The sequence below is a fragment of the Lactuca saligna genome, chromosome 1, assembly GCF_052625555.1.
Source record: "Lactuca saligna cultivar CGN05327 chromosome 1, ASM5262555v1, whole genome shotgun sequence".
NCBI classification, from domain to species: Eukaryota; Viridiplantae; Streptophyta; class Magnoliopsida; order Asterales; family Asteraceae; genus Lactuca; species Lactuca saligna.
This window is the reverse complement of record NC_136417.1, coordinates 30,904,060-30,926,028: the sequence shown is the minus strand read 5'-3', so window position 1 is coordinate 30,926,028 and position 21,969 is coordinate 30,904,060. Positions and strand designations below refer to the sequence as shown.

The following is a 21,969-nucleotide window of genomic DNA, read 5'->3' as shown; positions in this document are numbered from 1 at the left end:
AATGCGTTATTAAGAAGTTAATTATAATTAAAACAAGTGTTATTCCTTCTTCCACCTCCTAATCCAATTAAATTATTTTGATATTTTCTACATCGTCCCTTCATTACGCTTCTTGCTTCCACTTAAACCACTCCCCATATTCTTGGAGATAATAAGATATAATAAACCATACAGTAATTTTAATAATGGATGACTGACGTGACGACTTCTTTTTAATTGTGTCTTATTTATAATATATAATGTGAAAAAGCCCAAAAAACCAAAACTAAAAGAAAATCGTACGTGATTTTTGTATGGAATGGGGTCTATAATTTTGAATAATGGGGGTGATTATAATAGAAATTGTGTAGTGGACATGGTTTTGTAGCCTGCAAAAAAAAAACGTCATGCCCTACATCATCAATTTGGGATTTAGATTTTTTACTGAGAGTTGTTTATCTTCCATCCATCGAGATGCATGTTAAAAAAAAAAAAAAAGGACAGTAGCAATCACTTATCACTACAACCAATGACTTAATAGTAATTTTAACTTTTAACAGAAGAGAAAGAGGAAATAAAGGCCTGTGATGGGCCTCCAAGTCATTGAGTTGATAAATACAGCCTACTTATATCAGCATTGGTGGAACCAACTTTCCTAATTAGGAAGTTCATTCTTTTCTTACAATAAATAAAAAAAATGGCTAATGATGTCTACTGTCACCAATCAATACATTTCTAAATAAACTTTTTTCATAAATCATTAATGAAAAATGCAAGAATACGTAAATCATACATAACTTAAACAACAAAAATAAATAATTCATCTGCTACAGGCTATAACACCCTGATTACCATTCATGTATGTGTTTTTTTCTTTAGAGTTCATCATGCTTCAAAATAGTTCCTTCTGTTGTGTTACACAATTACAAAAACCAGGATAAGTCACTCATCTCATCTTCCAACAAACATTTTTTTTTTGTGTGTTTTACTATTATAAAAAAACATTCATCTTTATATAATTTATTTTATGTTCATGTGATAATTGTAGTTCATAAGCTAAACAAAAGTAACATGATAAAAAAAAAAATTAACCTGAAAATGTCTGTGTGAAGAAAAATGAAATTTCCCTTGCAGCCGACTCATATGAATCTGAACCATGAACACAATTCCGCTCCAAATCCTCCCCACACATGGCCCTGATGCTATACAAGACAAAACTTTAGATAACAATTAACATTTAACAACATCACCATGGAAAGTAAAAAAGGTGTCATTAACTATATTCCTTAGTGATACAAAGTTTTCAGGCTTGAATCACAAGAATACAACATGATAAGAGAAACACAAAAAAAAAAAAAAAAAAAACCTGTCAGGATGAGTAGATTTAGCCTTGCGAGCATCAGTTGGTCCGATAAGAGTGCGCCAATCAGCAATAGCATTAGCTTTTTGCAAAACCATTATTAACACTGGACCACTGAAAAGTTATGAAGATCAAGAGACCAATATTAAGAAGAATGAGCTTAGATTGTAACTTTTATGAAAACTGAACAGATTGTTTTAAGTTTAAAGGAGACAAGAAAATACCTTGTCATGTATTTAACAAGGTTGGGAAAGAAACTCTTTGTTGAGTGCTCGGCATAGAAACTTCTCACACTATCTTCATCAAGGTGTAATGTAGCTTCTCTTTGGATGCTGAAGCCAGAATCCAGAATAATCTTCCTTATTGAGCTAGTATAGTTACCAAAAACCCCATCTGGTTTCACTATTGCTAATGTCCTCTCGGTTTCCAATTCAACATTTGCCAATGATCTAAAAGTATGTAATACGACAGTAGTAGAGCAAGTTCTATAAGCAAGTCCAGTGAACAAAACACAACAGAGAGAAAAGGGAGCTCTTGGCATCAAACAACTCGTCAATTACTAGATATGCAACTACTTGAATAGACAGCTTATGCAACAACTTGAATAAATTAGTTAGATCTATAGACTTCAATTTCGTAATTTCATTGAAATTCATTAAGCATATCATTCAGAAATTAGAAACCCTAACACGATTCACCTGTGCGATAGAGCAGCAACAGAGGCCAGAAGGCTAATTATTACAGCATCCCCAAAGCAAAGGCCACATCGGAGATTCATAAGCATCTAAATGAAGAAAAAAATCAGGTATCAGATACATCAAGTGATGAAAATTCGAAGTTGTCAATCACTTATGGACAGAAAACCGTATATGAATTTAAAAACAATTGCAAAACAAAACATAAGGAGAAGAATACGAAGTTAAGAGTTACTGAATGGAACCTTTGAGTCGACGATCGCCGTCGACGAAGCGTAATTGCGAGGACAATGGAAGCGTGAGAGGGTGTTGATTCAGGGAAGGAATAGGCGGGAATGAGAGTAGTGAAGGACCGGAAGAAACGCTGTTGACGGAACTTGCACGCGTTAGGCACGTGCCCAAATTTTTGGAAAAGGTTTTTTTTGTTGAATAAACTTTGTAAAATAGAAAAAAAAAAAAAAAAAGTTATTATGAGTTTTATACTTTGGTAAATGGCACAAAAAAAACACTTTTTTTATACAGAAATTTGATTTTGATACCGTGTTTTTTTTGTGTCAATTTTGATACTGTATTTTCCAATTTGTTACAATTCTAACCACTTAACCGATTAACCAAGTTACATGCTGATATGGCATGATGACGTGTCAGTTTTGATGACGTGGCATGCTGACATGATATGTTGATGTGTCAAAATTGAATTTTTTTTTCACAAAAAACACTAAGTTTTCGTTTTTTTTTTCGATTTTGACACTAAGTTTAATTTTTTATTTCAATTTTGATACTATGTTTTTTTTGTTCCAATCGAACATTATTTATCAAATTTTGTTCAATTTTATCTATTTTCCATTTGAAAGCGTATAAATATATTTTTTTATTACATTTTAAACCGTATAAATATATTTTTTTTTGTTTAAAAACCACATTTTTATTTAAATACAATATGTTTTTTTTTTCCTTACATTCAAAGCATTAGTTATATCATGATAATCAAACCAACCATAAGCTTCTAATAAGATGTAAAAATTTGATGGGTTGCAAACTTGATATCCGAGTTTTGATCGACTACACGCCTCTAAACCTTCAAACACATTTTAAAGTTGCATATTTAATATAAAATACAATTTTTATATAACTGATACATATTTATACATAAAAATACGGTTTGAGTGTAAAAAAAAATAGTATTTATATAAAACTATGGTTTTTAAATGAAAAAAAAACATATTTATACGGTTTAAATGTATTTAAAAAATATTTATACGGTTTCAAAAAGAAAATTGTCAACATTAAACAAAATTGGAAAAAATGATGTTTGATTTGGAACAAACAAACATAGTGTCAAAGTTGAAAGAAAAAATTAAACTTAGTATCAAAATCGAAAAAAAATGAAAATCTAGTGTTTTTTGTGAGAAAAAAAATTCAATTTTGACACGTCAGCATATCATATCAGCATGCCACGTCATCAAAACTGACACCTCATCATGTCACGTCAGCATGTACACTGGTTAACCGGTCAAATGGTCAGAATTGTAACAAATTGGAAAACACAGTGCCAAAATTGACAAAAAAAAAACACGGTGTCAAAATCGAATTTCTGTGTAAAAAGAGTGTTTTTTGTGCCTGGAACATCCAAAATTTCAAACAAATTTAAACTTTTAAAAACATGTCAAGTTCATCAAAATATTACAAATTTAGTTTTCAAAACATTAATTATCAGAGTCTTTCCCAAAAACATAACATAGTAGGAGGAGTTGTACGATCACGCCTTGGCCTTGCCGCGATCCCCTGAGGTACCTGAAACCGTAAACTGAAACTGTAAGCCAGAACGCTTAGTGAGTCACCCCAAAATACCGATACACATAAAGTCCACATAACAATATCAACATTAACATATCATATCAATCAAAACAGAACAACATGCACTGGGCCCACAGCTTTATAAGCTGGACTACCCCTAGGCCCTCAGTACGAGTCTGGAATGTCTACCGAACCCTCAGCTCGTATCTGGAATGCCATCGAGCCCTCAGTACGAGTCTGGAATGCCTACCGGGCCCTCAGCTCGTATCTGGAATGCTCTCGAGTCCTCAGTATGAGTCTGGAATGCCTACCGGGCCCTCAGCTCATATCTGGAATACTCTCGGGTTTGTTGGCTACCGCACGGAGCAGTACAACCTCAACCCACCCCACATAACATGTCGACATGTAACAGATAAATGCACAGACGGGTAATCAATCAGTATCTCACGCAGTCCTACAGATCTACCCGACTAGCATATCAACTGGCATACATTACTAACTCAACTCAACATATCAATGACTACTAGGATATCAATCCAATGGGCCGGCCTTGGTGCCTTAGACCCCTTAGATGTCGGTTCGGTAAGAAATCACAGCTCTCCGATCACTTGTCGAAGACTCCACTACCTATTACCATAATACGATTATGCTCATAAGTCTCTGTCCTCATAGAGTACTCCATAACCCAACTAGTTGACCCTGATCAAGGCCAAAGTCCTTAGTCAAGGTCAACAGTCCATGTTGACCTTAACTCGTCGAGTACCCCCGGCTGCTCACCGAGTTCCTCGAAACTTTTACCTACTCGTCGAGTCACCGGCGTGACTCGCCGAGTTCCTATGATTCTCGCTTGAGGCCCTAGAGCCACTCGACGTGTTTCTCTTCTAGTAATACGTTGATACATATGCATTCTTAACTTGGAGGAAACTCATCCGACTCGTCGAGTTACCCATGCAACTCGTTGAGTCTAAGGCAACCTTCATCGGACTTGTCGAGTTATTCTACAAACTTGTCGAGTTCACAACTATATTCATCCGACTCGCTGAGTCGTTCTTGCGACTCGTCGAGTTCCTTTAGTCCTTAAGCAATACAGATCCGTTTTAAGCCATGCAACGACTCCAAACCTTAGATCCAAGCTTCCAGGGCATGCCTTTCACGTAAAGTTGCAAACTTTACGTGTATGCATGGCTAAAAAGGTCCTTAATGTCCAAAACTAAGCTTTTTAACGTGTTTCATGCACAAGGAAGGCCTCACTCACATCCAAGACAGGAACTTTATGGATCTAGAACTCGGGAATGGTCCAAGTCTGAAGTTAGAACTCGACAATATCACCTTACTTACACCTCAAAAACCCTAGATTTCCACTATATGAGATCTAGAAGGGAAAACGGATAAAGGTGTCGACTTGGTACCTTCTATGAGTGCTATCTGAGTAGATTTCGAGTTCCACTCCTCCCTCGCTTCTAGTGTAACCCCCGTAGATCTGGGCTAGTCAATTTAGAGATAATAGGGGTCGAAAATGACTTTTCGACAAAATATTATTTAGAATAAATAATTTGAACCAAGTTTTAGTATATGTTACAAGGTGTCCGTACATATAAAGAACGTCGAAATCCGAGTTATAACGAAGAAGTTATGACTCGTCGAAGTTTCGCGACGGAACCGGCACGACACCGGGAAGCGTAAAAAGTGAATTTACGATAGAGCAAGATTTAGCCTTAGTGATCTAAACAAAATTCGTAGAATATGTTAAACCGAGAAAATCCATAAAAAGAACGCCCAAATCTGACTTCGTATGAAGAAGTTATGATTTTTCTAAGATTCGGCTTAGCAGTGTACAACCCGAAACTCGAATTTTAGTTCGAGCGGTTTTTGGCTTATGCGACCTAAATGAGAGTTGAAGATCTCATTAATAGGAACTCAACGTTAAAAAGACAGACGAAAACGGAGTCCGTATGAAGGAGTTACGATTCTTCGCGGTCATTTAACAGTCTAAACGCCTCGTACTGTTAAATTTAAGATCGGTCGAGAATTAGCCAACGGAGTCAAAATGAAAGTTCTAGATATTATTTTTACCTACGCGTGGATATAAAGAACGTCAAAAACGGAGGTCTTATGTGAAAGTTACGGATTTTAGAAGTCGGAAGTGTGCTGTGCGAAAATGGGTGATGTGGCACAATCTTGGCCATTGCTTTCTCCCCAAGTATTGCCACTAGATGGTGACATGTGGCACCAAGTTTAGCCATTTTCACCCTATAAATACCATCTCTCCCACCCTTATTTTCTTCACACCTTTCCCATTCTTTCTTCTCTTTACTCTCTCTCTAGAACCTCTCTGTAGCCCCGAAATCCCCCGAAAAGCCTAGGGAACCTCCCTAGCACGAGGCGGAAGCCGCGGAGTGCTCGACGGCTCCGAAAAGAAGAGCTTTTCGGCTCGGAAACGCTGCTCCAAGCAAAACCTGGTTTTCTATAAAACCTGCTGTAAGTGAGCTACGCCTACGCTATTTTTAATATAGTTTTTATTTAATTATATTAACGTTATTAAGAACATATAATAAATACTTGGGCTATTATTATGAGTTATATAAGTATTTTTTAATGCTTATATAATAGTAATAATAGCTAAACTATTAATTAGTCTCGGCGAATAATAGACTAAAATCTATTGGTGATAATACTAGGTTTCGTCGAAGGAAATTATTTTAAAGTAAACGAAGCGTTGTCCGAGTACCGAGTCACCACCTTCTTAGGTGAGTGCATGGTCCCTTTTATCTTACATATAGATATGAAGTATTTATTATATAATTTACGTGTTGTGAGTGCATAGTCCCTTTCATCTTACACATAAATATGAAGTATTTTAATATAAATTACGTGCTATGTGTACATATTGTCTGAATACTTGCTGTCTATGCTGAGTGAAAGATTTTTATACATGTTTTAAATGATTTAAACTGTATACGTATTTTATATCTACAAAACGTGTTGGGAAAAAGATGGGTAGATGAAATAGTTGTTTTGTGATAACGCGATGGGAGACATCAGTGTTGTCAGTGATCCAGTCATCTAGTGGAGTATAGATGACGACTATGGACGATACTAGACGGTCCAGTGGAACGACAGCAGTTTCGTAACATGTAGGTATTTTTGAACTAGGTGCTCATTAGGTATTTTTGAACTAAGTGTGTTCACTACGTATCTATGAACTGAGTGTGTTCACTAGGTATTTTGAACTAAGTATGTTCACTAGTTACTTTTGAACTAAGTGTTTACTAGATGTTTCGGACTACGTGTTCACCAGATATATTCTATAAGCCTTGGTAATGATGGACTTCGTGTTGATTCCTTAGGATGATCCTTAGGACTAAATAAACGAGGAATAGCTGATTCTTAGGGTAGATCCTTAAGACTAAAGAAGATAATGGGGATGGGTAATTGGGTTGATTGTTTGATTGTTTAAACATAATAATTATATTATTGTGAGTTGAAAACCCTATGTACTCACCAGGTTTCCCAACCTGACCCACTCAGTTTATTTATATCACAGGTGTTGATACGAAGTCACTTTACACTGAGAGATTTAAAGAGATGTAGATCACTAGTGTAAATAAATGTAAGTTCTGTTTATGCTTATGTTCCTGTGTTGACGATGACATCCTAAACGTTTTAAAATGAATAAAGTACGTTTCTTCGGAAATGTTTTAATAACATATTTATCATGTTTTTCTGGGAACAAATTCCGCAACATTTTTATTAAAAGAAGAACTCTGATTTTTTTAAAGCATAAACAAAAATCGGTATTTTCTGGCCATGAAAATGGGGATGTCACATCTAGTCCTTTGCTTCTCTAAGTTCTTCCTTCCACAAGTTCTTCTTTCAAACTTTCAAGGCACTAATGGCACAATACTCGGATAGGGTTTTCCTTTGAGTTCTATCTGACTGTAAGGAGGCTAAATGGGGCTTAAGCCTCCTTAAATAGAATGTAGAACCCGGGACTTAGGGTTTCTTTTGCCAGCTCCTACTCGCCGAGTCAGTCACTTAAGTTGCCATTCAATCTCGCTGCTACTCGACGAGTAGGGCCAAATCAAGAAACTACAATTGGACAATACATGAGAATCGGGGCGTTACAGTGCCATTTACCCAAAATTGATAAAAAAAAACACGGTGTAAAAACAGTGGAGATATTTTAAGATTTTTGGTTCTCTCACGTGACATAAAAAAAAAAAAAACTTGGAAAAAGTTTAAGGGCAATGGTCACTAAATTTTAAGGGTTGCTTTTTTATTTTAAAACCAAATCAAAATGTTTTTATGATATACAGTCTGTTATTTGATTTTGGTTTTGAAAAAATTTAAAACAAATTGTAGAAGTGTTCAATTAGCAATAATAACCAAAACAAATTATTTATCTTTTGAGCTAATTTGAGTGTGAACTACTTTTAGGACTTAAAAATCATTTAGGTAATATATATATATATAAACTACATAGCTCATAAATTTTGGACCCTCTAAAGACGTGGGCCCTGAGCAATAGCTCGGGTTGCCCACCGTCTGGGTTAGCCATGTTAGTTTGATAACCATGGTTGTGACAAGATTATAACATTCATAATAACAAAACTTTTAACTATAATGTTTTTTTGTTGTCATAATATGTTATTTGATTAATTATTTAATTTCTATTTTCAGTTAGGCTATCCGATATCGAGGCAAAAGCACAAAAACCGATATAGAAAGGGTTTCTATTAGTAGACACGATCCCAAAGTATAATAAGTTTCTTGTGTAAAGAAAGTGGTCTAGGATCTTTAGGAAAAGAATCTATTTTTCTATTCATACTCTCTTTATATCTCTTTCACCGATAAGCACGATTTCTACAAAACTTTATGAAATGATACGATGACGAGGTGGATTTAAGGTGAGGATACCCCATTTCCTTGCATTCTAATTGCCATAAGTGATATAGTAAATTACACGAATAGTCCATATGGTTTGGTGTAATTTGCACGTTTGAACCTTAACTTATTTTTTTTTTTTTAATTCGGAGAGTTTCTACTGTTTGTTTTTGTTGCGTGCTTGGTAACTGTCTTACTTAAAAAGACTATTTTGCCATTGATTTTTTTAAATTTATTTAAATAAACACATCTTCAACCTTACATCAACCTCACCTTACCTTATCTTACTTACCCCATCTTATTTAAATAAATTAAAATATCAAGGGTAAAATAATATTTTTAGTTAAGACAGGGACCAAATGCATAACAAAAACAAACTGTAGGAACCTTCAGAGTTAAAAAATAAGTTACTAAAGTTAGGGACCAAACGTGCAAATTACACCAAACCATAGGGACCATCCGTATAATGTACTCTAAGTTATATAAATCTAGAATTTTGTTACTATACTAATACATTACCAAATTTAACAAACATCGTATACATGTTTTTAATAAATTTAGTTTCAACAAGTAAAAGATGGTTGGAAATAGCCGTTGTCTACATGTCGCCTCTCTAAATAACCGAAAATGTTTACAAATGATCGTTGCAGACAAAATAATAAAAAGCCAGTTGTATTAATAAGTCACGTTAACGTTAGCACTTAGCACATACAATATACAAGTTTAATAAGTTCTAACATTGCTTATATATCATGTATATATTTATATAGGTACACACTTTTTAAACCATCGCAAGTGTTTCCTTTAAACCAACTTTCTACATGAACAGGCACAAACACATTTCAGCACACGAATAACACATCTCACAGCAACATTCTGCGCATGGAAAGCAAGCAAGGGCTGCGCATAGTTGCGTCATTGCAATGGAGCATTGGCTGTTTATTTTACTACATGCCTGAATCATGCACCTGCAACAAAATCGATCAACAAACATAATCCAGCAAGACGAAGCTGCTTGCACAACTTTTCCAGGTGGTCCACTTAGCTTCAATTCTTCGTTCCTTGGAGGTAAATTCTCAACAGTCGCAATCAAGTTACCAAATCCAAAGTTTAGATTCATCAGGTACGTTATCTTCTCGTTCTTCAGCTTCGTATACTTCTGCAATCAAATCAAACCTGGTTATTTGATTTCACTTGCCTAAAAACGATGGTTTACGGAAATTGGCGTACCTCGTCTGGTGGATCTGATTTGATTGCTTGTTTTAGGTTATCATGTTGAACTAGTATCATACGAGTATATTCACAAGGAACCCCTCTTTGTAAGCTCATTTTTGAAACCTAGAATAACGATAATAGTTCAAGCAACTGAATTGAATATTGAAATGTAAACGGTATCAGGATTCAAGAACAAAAAAGCAAACCTTCTCCTCTAGTTCTGTGTTTTGGTCTAACCATGCTTGTGCTGTAAGTATACCAACCTCCCTCCTTGCACATACCTCAAATAGGATATATAGAAAATGAGTATTAGAATTTAATAATGAAAAGAGAAGCCACAAATCCAGATCAAAATGTTTACCATTTCCAAAGGCATGTCGTTTGCTTTGCTCACTTTGACATCAATCACATGAGTGCTTAGATCCGCTAAAAGACCTCTAGCTTCAACAATATCAGGGAAGCTCCCTTTGAATCTGCCTGATACAATTAGAGGACTTTCAGACAATAAATCTGGAATACGAAATGGGAATATCTGCAACAATCACAAAAGAAAGTGAGCCTAGAAATCACATACATTACCAAAAATCAGGCAGTTTATAGTTTATAGTTTATACCTCATACGACTCGAGATTTTGTAAAGCATCAAGGGTTACATTTGAAAATAGAGGTGATGTAGCATTGTCAATCAGTTGTCGTATACGAATGCTGATTAAATCTGGTAAAAAAAAAGAGTCAATAATTGTGGATATTTCATATAACTTGACAAATGGATTTGTGGTTGATGAAACTGACCTACATCGTATGCAGAATCATAATGTCCTCTTCCAATATTTGCAAGCATTTGCAAGAAATATTGATTGCAGTATGAACCTATTCCAAATGTGCAAATTCTAGGAGAGTTCAGTTCTCCATCCACAATATGACCTTTCACCATATTACAAATCTCTCTTTCATCTTCAACAGACCCATCAGTAATCAGAAAAATGAACGGAATGGAATCGCTAGTTCTACCAACCATGTCAATTGCCTGAATATCATGATCATCAAGTTCTTCAATCTCAGTTTCATATATATATAAAAGAGTGATCCAATTCCAAAACTTACACAAATTAAATTACCTGTTTTAGGGGAAGCATGAGGTTGGTACCTCCATTAGCAATAAGATTTGTGTTCATCCATTCAATTGCAGTTGTAATCATTCCTTGTGTTACCAAATTCAACGAAGATGAAAACGATTTAATGTTTTCATTTGAAGCTATAATGTTGAATGAATCTCCTTCATTAAGCTTCCAGAGTGATCCTATGATTTCATCTTTTGTTTTCTCAAGAGGGTCATCTCGCATGCTGCCACTTATGTCAATTACAAACACCACTTCCTTTCTGAAAGGCTATAAGCATATCCATAAACACATTTATTAATTTATCATCAATATACCAATGAACATGTTAAAATCTTTTTGATATATACCCACCTTTATGTTTTGGTTATTCCCTGGAAATAGATAAAAACAAAACATATCTCTCTGATCATAATCATGTAAAGATGGAGGCTGAAGGAGCATACCACCAAATATCTCATTTGAGCATACCTGATAATTAATTAAATGTAGCCAACTTAATTAGTTTAACACTAAACATACGTTTAATTTGAGACATAATTAAGATCATAGATATGATGTTACTGAATATGAAAAATAGAAATCTTGAGAAGACCACTTGATAACTCCTGCCTCATACAAAAAGGCGAATTGGCCAGCCTGTCGATTTAGTTCCTTTAAAAACAAAGAGAGGTGTAATATGACTATTAGTATAGAATTTTAACCAAATATGATATGGATTATGAAAGAGTAATTAATTAAAAAGGTTAATATACCTTTAAAGGATGACTAGCATTGTTGCATGTAATGGAAGTGCAACTACCAGAATTGACATTTAGAAGTATTTTTTCTGTACAAGAGTAGTCTTTCTTGAACACTGGAAATACATGAGGGGGAAAAGTGAAAGGAACGATGAGGCAGAAATTATGGTCTTGATATAATAGTTTCTGAGAGAATCTAGCGTTCACATGGATGTTGGATCCTCCTTCAACCTTGGAATGTAAGAAGTGATTTATTTGGTGATATAAATAAGGTTACAAATATTTTAATGCTGAAAAGTTTTGGGGGGAACCTGTGAGATTTGAAAAGTGTAGGTGTTGCCTTTCATTAAGAAGCCATCTTTTTTGGTTTCTCGTTCGATGTCATTTTTCTCATCTTCTGGGGTTATGAGTTGAGTAAAGTATGATCTTGTAGTGGTGTCAACCTCAACACCTAGAACTAAACCCTGGTAATTAAGCCAAATTTATGCATTTTTTAGAACTTAAACATGAAGTTTAAACATCAAAGATGAGACAATATTGTATAGAAATGACACAAATATTCAAGTCCTGTTGAAATCAGAAAAAAAATAAGTTCGACCAAAATAACCACCTACAAAAACATACATCATAGAATATATCTTGTAATATTTTAATAATAAGATACATAATATATTAAGAATTAAGAAAATGATAAGCTTTGACCAAAATAACCACATACAAAAACATACATCATAGAATATATATCTTTACTATTTTAATAATAAAATGGTATATTCATTTATTTATTTTGGTAAAAATATGTTTTATGATAAGTATTTAAAATTCAAATACTAAATACATATTTATTTCACGATTTGTATATAAAACTAAATTCTATAGTTCGATGAAAAGTAAATAATATAACATGGTATATCACTATTCATAAATAAATGATGGAGAACGAATGAAATATAGATTATAAAATATAAAATACTTTATTTTATAGATGATTTGATTTGAAATGGTCCTGTTGATGATAAATGGTGCAGCTGCACCACCTTTTAATTTTCCTTTCTTTAATTAATAGTCGAGAACATAACTGATTTTTCAGAAATGAAATATAAATTAAATCTTTGATTTTAGATATTATACTTTTTAAATATGATCTTCATGTCGTATGTAAACTTTTGCAAAGTATTCGGATCAAAACTTTTAATCGAAATTACTAGCTATTATGAGATAAAATTGTCGTAAGAATTTCAAACGCATAATCAGTTATTACCTGCTCTCCCATCGGAATCGCGATACGACAATCGCATAATGTGGTTGAAGATACACAATGAAGGCGCCAAACACCGCTAACGGTGACGAACGCCGTGTCCAAATAACAGTCAACCTCCATCGTTACTCCGACCATGTGCAACGGAATCAACGCCGGCGGATCACAGCGTCCGTATATGTACGGCTGATAGCTCCGAATATCCGGATTCTCAACAAATAGAGGCTCATTTATGACGGCGTAAGCCATCGGCGATGTAGGATGGTGATTCTGTGGCATCCGAATTGAGGAAGCGGAGGAAGACGTCGATAACGATTTCTCCATGGACGGCGGCTTCGGAGCAGACCTGGAAGGGGAAGGGCTGTCTTTTCCGTAGTATACCCGCTTGGAAAGTCTGATTCCCATATCGACTGATCTGGAAAACTCGTTAACTGCCATCGCCGGAGGGAGAGTACTGAAGCTTAGATTGAAGGGCGAGTTAGTGACTGTGTGAATGACAGATGGAAAGAGATCATTTTAAGAGAAGGGAAATGATGATGATGATGATGATGGTGAAGATGATGATGATGATGATGATGATGATTGGTGTTAGGGGCCATGTTCTGTACTGGTAATAGACTTCAATCTCTTTCTGGACGCATATGTGTATGACTTTTGAGGTTTGTAATTCTTTATCATGCACATCTATTTGTAAGTGTTTGATAGGCTATCAAACTATAAACTATAAGTTGGAAGATATTATTTAATTATTATTTCTAATTAGTGTCATTTATATTAAGCTATATAAAAATAGATTAAGGTAGCTAAAGTATCTTTCATTTATATTTCTTTAACAATCATAAAAAATAAACATTGTTTATCAAGTAATGAAACCATAAAAACACTTTACATTGAAATATCACCAAAATATATGTATAAAATAAACACGTTTTCAAATCAATTTTAACATTAGAAACATATATACTATAGAAATTCCGGTGAAGAATACACATTTTTTTTTCAAAATAAAACTATACAAAAAAATATATTTTTACATGCAATTTGCTCGAAAATAAAAAATTGGTTAAAAGGTAACGTAGGAGAGTGATCGGCACACAAGTCAAATGACAGAACGATGATCATGGTGCGTCAATATAGCTAGGGTGATGTGGGATTCATCGGGTGGAAAGTTATAATATACGGTGTTTATTGCAAAAATACTCATGAACTTTAAGTATATTTTAATTGTTTATTTATAGATTTGAGATTAAATTGAATAGCAATATAGTAACTATTTTCTTTTTACGTAAATAACCGCTTAAACATATATAGTTTTGGCCGACTTCTTTAAAGCTTTGGGGGACTCTTCTTTTGTTGATATTATTATTATTATTATTATTATTATTATTATTATTATTATTATGTTTTGTTTTAGTCTTGTTGCCTTGTTGGTCTCCTTCGTAAAAATAAAAAGAGAAAAAAATAAGCTTACCGGTCAAACTATATTATTGAAATCTAAATAGGTCAAACCCAAGTGTGCACATGTTTACTAAATGTGGAGCTTCAAGTTCCAAGGATTAACCACCAAGTTGTTAAATTCTTTCTGTGCTTGTGAGACCTAAATTTTTTATTTTAGGGTGTTTGGATACTTATTTAAAATTGTTTATTGATTTATTTTAGTTTGGCGATGATAATAAAGAGTTTTAGTATTTGATAAAAAGATTTCATAAACACTAACTTTTTTTATTTCCTACTTACTTATTTATTGACAAGAAGTTTTTTGTAAGTTGTTTCTTTATTATAAATAAATAAGAGTTTGTGAAACACTAAAAGTAACTTATCAATTTATTTCATTTTGAAACTAGATAAATTAATACAAACGTTTTTAAACTGCGCTTTGACACCCGATAAGCTAATAAACACATTTTACAAATAGGTATAATTTGTTTTAAATAAGAAATCTCAAACACCCCCTTAATTAGATATACATATGAAAACCTCCTTTACAATTTAGTTCTATGCACTATCTCTTACAGCTAAGTTATTACATATATGTGCAAAAGCTTAAAAAACAAATGTCTTCCGACATAAAAGACTCAAATAAAGTATCAAAATGACTTGATATTTAACGAGAACGTTCATTTTAGACGTCTAGATAGTACAAAGGACCGTGACATAATAATAGAAAAAGATGTGACCATACGAATAGGGCACTGGTGGGTGTCCGTCCACGGACACAAAGATTTGCATCATTTTTGTCTTCGTCAGATAACTTTATTTGTATTATGATTCGTTTTCTTTGCATTATAATTCGTTTTTTGGAGGCAATTAAACGCATTTATCATTTGTCATTTGATGGAAAAAGGTTTGAAGTTATATTTTGTTAAAAAACAAGATTCTTATTTAAAAAAATCGTTTATAATATAATTAGCTTTTTATAGAGAAAAAGTTAAGATTAATAATGGCAAAACATTTTTGTAAGGTTAATCTAATACTTCTAATGAAATCACGAGTATTATTGTTATAAAATATGAAACTAATAACAAGATAAATTATAAAGTAGTGAAAAACATGAGAGTGGAGAGAAATTTTATTCTAATACTTATGATGAAATCATCAAGTTTCTAATACATATGCTCATTATTTATATTATCAAAATAAGATGAAATATGAGTTATAATATGAATGCCCATTATGATGGTGTATTATTATATTCATTAAACACATTGAAATAGTTGTTACTAATACTAAATAATGATGAGGAGTTATGAGAAAAATAGAGAATCCAATGGTTATTCACAAACTAGAAAAAAAATTTAAGATTAATAATGGTAAAATATTTTTGTAAGGTTAAAAAAACCTTCATTTCAGGATATAAATCCAAAAGAAACTAGAAAAAAAAATGTTAATTTGACATGTTGATGTATTTTCAGTTTTTACCATGTTTTAAAACCTGATTTTGTAAAAACTAAAACTCGATCAACTAAGTTTGTAGACTTGTGAAACAAAGTTTTGGTTATTTTCAAAACTCAAATATACTTTTAATTTGAAAATCGGTCAACCTACTGCGACTATGAAAGTGATGAAAACTCAAATGTACTTTCATCTAACAAACTTCAACTAGTTTCTTTGAATTATCGTTTTTGTTTAGGAAATCAATTTATGATTATTAATCTTGTAAGTGTTTGAGCTTAGTTAATCTAGAAAAAATAATCATGAAGGTTATACAAAACATCTCCTTGTTAATCAATAACTTCTTCTCTTTGATACGATGTGTATGCTCCTCATCCACAAGAACATAACACTAACTATAACAATTCCCAAGTCTCGAATAATAGAGTAAGGGATATCTCATTATTTGAATCCTCCATGCACAATAATATCAAACTCTCATTGATTTATAAACAAGACATAGGATGAAAAATTGACAAATGCATGATATTAATTAATTTCATCAACCAAAAAGTCTATATTTTCTAGACATAATCCTTCTTCTTGTCTTTATCAACAGTGATACATCGTTATTTAATCCCATCATAATTATGCGTGTTTGATCAAAAAAATAAATACAGAACTGAAACCTGATATAATTTGGTGTTTATATCTATCTAAATTATATCGTATCATAACATATTAATTATTGTTAGGTCCTATGATATTCTTAGAACCATGTCCTTATGCTACAAAGACCTAAAGTAATTCGTAATAAAATGGATGGGTGACTTTGTAATTTGCATTAACTATTTACGTCGAGAATATCAAATTTTATGTAACAAAATTTCACTCAATTCAGCTCGTTACCAAAGTTCGGTAGTTTATTTTGTTGACCATCAATAGTTGTATTTAAAATTAGAAATTTTGAGTTTAATTTCAAGTTTTTTATTTATATATAGTCTTAATTTAATAAAAAAAAGTACAAATAATAAAATATTTTTGTTAAACTCGAGGTGACGTCAAGCTTATAATATTATTTTATTGAATGTCATAAGTTAGATTAGATTTACGGTTAAAAAATAAGTGTGTTACTATTGTATATATTATAACATTTTGTAGCACAATTTTGAGAAAATGTACGTGTGAATTAAAACTAATGTAATAAATTATATTGTATAAATTATAATAACTTCTAAAAAAATAAGAAGCATTGATTGTTAATGACTACTCATGGCGTAAAGTGTCGTTAATGTCTGCCGTACCTTTGCCAGTTTGACTCAACTAAATCAACATTAACATAAAAAAAAATGGAAGGGATTCGTACACAACAGTTTTTTGTCTTACACAACAATTTATGCATTATAGAGTTGTACAGTAAAACATTTTAAAGCATCAATTGTTGTGTATGGAGAAAAAGAGAAAAATTGTTATGTACAAATCTCATTTCCAAGAAAAAGATCAAGGTATATACTACGGGGATTTTCGATTCAATAATTTTCAACTCGAAAAAAGGTTTGAAATGAACCAATCTCTTTTAGGTGGTGAAAAAGGTCAAAAACCCAAATTTGAATTGGTTGTAAACCGAATGCAACATTCATGAGAGTTGGGTATAGGAAGCAGATGCACGAAAGGCACGTAAGTTAACTCCTTTTGATAATTAATCGGCCCATTTGATAATTACATCATCATTTGATTAATTACTCAATATTGGCAATTATAGTTATTTTGAGAATAAAGTTAGTCGAATAAAATTTATTTCGATAATCACATAAGATTTGAATGTGTCTTCACGATACTTTACCATAATCTCTTTATACCGCGACTGTATTTCTTTATTTTATTTTTTTTTGAAAGGACAGGCAACCAAAGCATGAAACATGTGGAATTTAAAAATATGTATATTTCATTTAGAAGTGTTGCATATCAAATGTTCAAACTCCTGAAATGGTTAAATTGATTTCATCACTTGCCTTGATGGACTACTAAATTGTCTATAGAGGAAATTTGAACTTTCTTCATTTGCTCTTTAACACAATATGTCCATGACACAATCCATGGAGTATTTAGCATTAAATACAAACTATTCGGTCATCATATCTCGTTATAACTCAAAGAAATATTTTGTAATTAGTAAATCATTCATAAAGTCTATTTAACTTTTCAAGTATATTTGAACCAATCAATAAACCATTGAGGATATTGTTTTTAAAATGCACCCACAATGCAAAAATAAAAACATAATGTTCATAATTATATTAATTATATTTGGTAGGGGTTGCAAGTATTTAGCTAAATTGATGCAACCATTTTTATATACCACGAATACAACACAACACGTCACATTTTGCTTTACCAATATGAAAAAGAAAACACAATTAAAACATGATAAGAACTAAAAGAAGGTTTTTGAACATTTACAGAGTATGAAGACAGATTGAAAATCAAAGGTTTTTGATCAGTTCAATTTTAAGACTTTAGGTTAAATTTGATTGTTGTGGCGTTAAAAATGTGTAAAGAAAAACGGTTAAATTAAAACAATTCTTACCAAACTTCATCAACAAAGTCTTACACTAGACATAACATTAGTTTAGAAATAATAATGCCAAATTTTCAAGGCTAAAAGATTACTGACAGCTACTTCAGTCTTCATAACATGCTTCTGCTTGAAAATTGCAACCTTTGATCGTTCCACCATCCATTAATCAACGATACTGTTATGCATAAGTTAGAAAGGTTACATCTTTACAAAACAAGATTTTGCTAACAAAAGAACAAAGCAAAAATCTGAACATGATAGAATTTGAACAGTATGTTTTAACTTTCATCAAAATAATTTGATAATTTCAAGAGTTGAAACCTGTCGCAGATTCAAAACTAACCTTAATAAAGCCAATTTCCTTGGCATTGCTGTGGAAGCACTGTCTGCAGCACATGAGCCCATACTTTCTGATAAGTCCATGCGAGTTACCACATACACGGCTGATATACCACAACAAAAAATCATCAGATCATAAACTCACCCGATATAACCAAGGTTAACATAATCTTCAAATGCACCATGTGCAAACATAACTCAGATTTGATTGACAAAATTTAACAAAAAATCACCAAAAACATCAACAACTAGATTTAATCTATTGAAAATGATGCATTTCTTTGATGCGAGATTTGAGTAACCATTACCTTCTTGTTATATAAAAATAGCTTCGAATGTATTAGACGAACACTAAAATTGAGCAAAAAAACGAGAAAAGGAACATGAATCTAACCAAGTTCGAGAACCAGGTCCGTATAGTTTAGGATGCGAGTTCCAGATGTTCGAGTGACCCATTATTCTTCTTGCGTTGGCGTCGAGCTCGAGCACACAAATGGAGAAATTCAAAACCCTAGATTTTGCAGATTGATTTTGAAGGAAAAAACTTTTTAATAGTGTTCTAATGAGGAGGCCCAACAAGAGCAAAGAGTTTTCATCCTGGGCCTTAGCTGTTGTCGTGGCCTACTTTTGAAAGCCCAAAGTTGTAAAAGATTTATTGGGCTGCAAAACGATGTTGTTTAATCTTTTCGGTCCAACTTACCCCGCCCCAAGAGGTTACTAGTCCTCCTTCAGGATCTTGTCTTGAGAAGAAAGAAAAGTGTTCGTGTTCTTGATTCAAAAGGGCAGAGAAGATCATTACTAATACTCACCGAAGAACACTGATCCTCCGAGCATCATCATCATGAGTCGTGGAAGTGGAGGTGGATATGATCGTCACATTACTATATTTTCGCCCGAAGGTCGTCTCTTTCAAGTCGGTATGAATCCCTAAACCCTATTTCATCACGATTATCTCCAAATATCTTCTTATTAAGAATTGATGTTCTTCTATGATGGATCATTGGATAAGGAAATTACGTTTCTGTATGGTTCACTTCAGTAAATGTTATACGATTCTGATTTGAATTAGGGTTTTTTCCTTATGAATTATGTTGAATGTTGTGAATTGAAACAGAATATGCTTTTAAAGCTGTTAAAGCAGCTGGAGTCACCTCAATCGGTGTTCGAGGCAAAGACTCCGTATGTGTCGTGACCCAGAAGAAGGTTCCGGTGAGTGTCTGCGACTCAGTTTGAGATGAAATCGCTTTCAAATCCTAAGAGTTTCACGGTTTTTTAAACTTTTGTATCTTGATACAAACAGGACAAGCTTTTGGATCCAACAAGCGTTACACATCTTTTCCCCGTTACTAAGTTCCTTGGATTGTTAGCTACTGGCACTACAGGTTTGTTTTTCCAATGATTTGCAGCATCTAATCAAATATATTTTGTGTAACCAAGACTACTAATAAGTAGTGTTTTATACATCTTTCCAGCTGATGCAAGGACATTGGTTCAACAAGCAAGAAATGAAGCAGCTGAGTTTCGTTATAAATATGGTTATGAGATGCCTGTTGATGTATTGGCAAGATGGTATTAATCCTACTGTATTACCTGGGTTCCATTTATCAGATTATGTCATATCATTTTGTATGTTGATAGATCTATATGTTGCAGGATTGCTGACAAATCACAAGTTTATACTCAACATGCTTACATGAGACCACTTGGAGTAGGTTAGTTTCTACATGTGAAGTTGTTATGGAGTTAACTGTGATGCTTGTTTTTATGAATGTGCATGATTTTATTTATTTGTTTGAACTTCAGTGGCCATGGTGTTGGGTATCGATGATGAAAATGGACCTAAACTCTTCAAATGTGATCCAGCAGGACACTTTTTTGGACATAAGGTGTGTGAAATTTTGTAATGGTTTTAAAAAAATATATAAATCTGTTATCTGATGTAGTTTTTAAATTTTGTTTGTAGGCAACAAGTGCTGGGTTGAAAGAGCAAGAGGCAATTAATTTCCTTGAGAAGAAAATGAAAAATGACCCTCAATTTACTTATGATGAAACTGTACAGGTGAATTACTACACTTTCTTTGAGTTGCAACTTTTTTGTACTAATTGTATTTGACATTGACATATGCTTGATGCAGACTGCAATTTCTGCTTTGCAATCTGTTCTACAAGAAGACTTCAAGGCCAATGAGATTGAGGTATGCCAAAAAAAGAAGATCAAATTTTGTTGAAAAAATAAAAGAAAATGATTTTTGACACACATTAATTAATTGGTATGTTTTATGGTAAAATAGGTTGGAGTTGTGAGAAAAGAGAATGCAGTTTTTCGTGTGCTGTCGACTGAGGAAATTGATGAACATTTGACTGCCATCAGTGAGCGTGACTAGATTTGTGTTGGGTTGATTTAATGTTTTTTGTGATTTATGTTTTTAATGAATTGGAAGAATGTTTGGTCAGGTTTTTATATTAACTCTGTTGTTCTTGAATCGCTAGCTGTTTCTCAAGTGAACTGTTATTATTCATATTTGCATTGGTGAATGGTGAATTAGTTTATTTACCTCCTTCAAATGTGCTAAGTTTATGGTTGAATCACGCATGACTCTTGGGGCTTGTTTGGTATTAGCAAAATGAAAGGAAAGAAATGGAATTGATTCCATTTCTCTTGTTTACGTTATCTTTATTTGTCCAGCTTATTGCTGTCTTTCTAATTTAATTAAGTTTCTCGTTCAAAAAAAAAAACAAAAACAAAAGCTAGGATATGCCATTAGAGATTGTTAGAGATTATGGTTCATATTGAAAAGGTAAAATGTACGCTTTCTGTTGTGCTTATGATTACCTGTAGGTGCAAATTGGCCTCAAACTATCATGTAAATGACCTCTAGGATACTTGAGGTCATTAGAAACATCACCAGTATAGTAATTTTCGCGTTAAAAGCACTTTTTTACTCAATAAAAGCTCCATTTTCTACAAACTTAAAGAGTAGTTCACCTACAACAAATAAGTTAAGCAAAGTTTTCTTGATCCTAACATCATCATGTTTCCAAGTTGTGACACTACTACCATCCTCACAAGCTTATTTTTTGAAAATTGCAAAGTGGTTTGCCCTTTATCGTTTTTTGGATTTTTTTGCATGACGT

General features: G+C 33.0%; 4 protein-coding genes across 5 annotated transcripts; 1 reads left to right on the top strand and 3 right to left on the bottom strand.

The window, feature by feature from the left end:
* Positions 1–711: 711 nt before the first annotated feature.
* On the bottom strand, positions 712–2,389 carry LOC144996934 (Nucleoside diphosphate kinase family protein). 2 transcript variants are annotated; one of them, XM_078956730.1, is made up of 6 exons: positions 2,280–2,389; positions 2,038–2,123; positions 1,564–1,788; positions 1,346–1,453; positions 1,072–1,181; positions 712–886 (listed from the first exon to the last, which is right to left on the bottom strand). In XM_078956730.1, exons 2-6 carry the CDS (start codon positions 2,121–2,123, stop codon positions 855–857), a joined length of 561 nt encoding a protein of 186 aa, XP_078812856.1. In that variant the 5' UTR covers positions 2,280–2,389; the 3' UTR covers positions 712–854. The 2 variants fall into 2 exon arrangements, with proteins under 2 accessions (XP_078812856.1, XP_078812865.1); XM_078956739.1 differs by having other exon boundaries at positions 1,072–1,175.
* Positions 2,390–9,371: 6,982 nt separating this feature from the next.
* On the bottom strand, positions 9,372–13,716 carry LOC145031026 (uncharacterized). The gene is made up of 12 exons (XM_078979480.1): positions 13,050–13,716; positions 12,100–12,252; positions 11,804–12,019; positions 11,613–11,702; positions 11,403–11,519; positions 11,049–11,318; positions 10,723–10,957; positions 10,545–10,645; positions 10,292–10,462; positions 10,137–10,211; positions 9,946–10,053; positions 9,372–9,874 (listed from the first exon to the last, which is right to left on the bottom strand). Exons 1-12 carry the CDS (start codon positions 13,482–13,484, stop codon positions 9,533–9,535), a joined length of 2,313 nt encoding a protein of 770 aa, XP_078835606.1. The 5' UTR covers positions 13,485–13,716; the 3' UTR covers positions 9,372–9,532.
* A 4,767-nt stretch (positions 13,717–18,483) lies between these two features.
* LOC145031020 (small ribosomal subunit protein uS14z/uS14y/uS14x-like) lies at positions 18,484–19,375 on the bottom strand. The gene is made up of 3 exons (XM_078979468.1): positions 19,229–19,375; positions 18,839–18,938; positions 18,484–18,670 (listed from the first exon to the last, which is right to left on the bottom strand). The coding sequence occupies exons 1-3, from the start codon at positions 19,288–19,290 to the stop codon at positions 18,662–18,664; spliced, it is 171 nt and encodes a 56-aa protein (XP_078835594.1). The 5' UTR covers positions 19,291–19,375; the 3' UTR covers positions 18,484–18,661.
* A 187-nt stretch (positions 19,376–19,562) lies between these two features.
* Positions 19,563–21,353, top strand: LOC145031013 (proteasome subunit alpha type-6). The gene is made up of 9 exons (XM_078979456.1): positions 19,563–19,751; positions 19,949–20,043; positions 20,135–20,216; positions 20,307–20,403; positions 20,488–20,546; positions 20,638–20,720; positions 20,798–20,893; positions 20,970–21,029; positions 21,126–21,353. Exons 1-9 carry the CDS (start codon positions 19,676–19,678, stop codon positions 21,216–21,218), a joined length of 741 nt encoding a protein of 246 aa, XP_078835582.1. The 5' UTR covers positions 19,563–19,675; the 3' UTR covers positions 21,219–21,353.
* Positions 21,354–21,969: the final 616 nt, after the last annotated feature.

Excerpts from the sequence above, each read along its gene's own strand:
- LOC145031026 (XM_078979480.1), bottom strand. The coding sequence starts at position 13,484 with ATGGCAGTTAACGAGTTTTCCAGATCAGTCGATATGGGAATCAGACTT. Across the intron at positions 12,253-13,049 it reads CGATTCCGATGGGAGAGCAG|GGTTTAGTTCTAGGTGTTGA; the intron begins GTAATAACTGAT and ends CTTAATTACCAG. Across the intron at positions 10,463-10,544 it reads AAAATCTCGAGTCGTATGAG|ATATTCCCATTTCGTATTCC; the intron begins GTATAAACTATA and ends TGATTGTTGCAG.
- LOC144996934 (XM_078956730.1), bottom strand. The coding sequence starts at position 2,123 with ATGCTTATGAATCTCCGATGTGGCCTTTGCTTTGGGGATGCTGTAATA. Across the intron at positions 1,454-1,563 it reads CTTGTTAAATACATGACAAG|TGGTCCAGTGTTAATAATGG; the intron begins GTATTTTCTTGT and ends ATAACTTTTCAG. Across the intron at positions 887-1,071 it reads CTTCACACAGACATTTTCAG|AAGGAACTATTTTGAAGCAT; the intron begins GTTAATTTTTTT and ends GTAACACAACAG.
- LOC145031013 (XM_078979456.1), top strand. The coding sequence starts at position 19,676 with ATGAGTCGTGGAAGTGGAGGTGGATATGATCGTCACATTACTATATTT. Across the intron at positions 20,044-20,134 it reads TGACCCAGAAGAAGGTTCCG|GACAAGCTTTTGGATCCAAC; the intron begins GTGAGTGTCTGC and ends TGATACAAACAG. Across the intron at positions 20,547-20,637 it reads CATGAGACCACTTGGAGTAG|TGGCCATGGTGTTGGGTATC; the intron begins GTTAGTTTCTAC and ends TTTGAACTTCAG.
- LOC145031020 (XM_078979468.1), bottom strand. The coding sequence starts at position 19,290 with ATGGGTCACTCGAACATCTGGAACTCGCATCCTAAACTATACGGACCT. Across the intron at positions 18,939-19,228 it reads GGACCTGGTTCTCGAACTTG|CCGTGTATGTGGTAACTCGC; the intron begins GTTAGATTCATG and ends GTGGTATATCAG.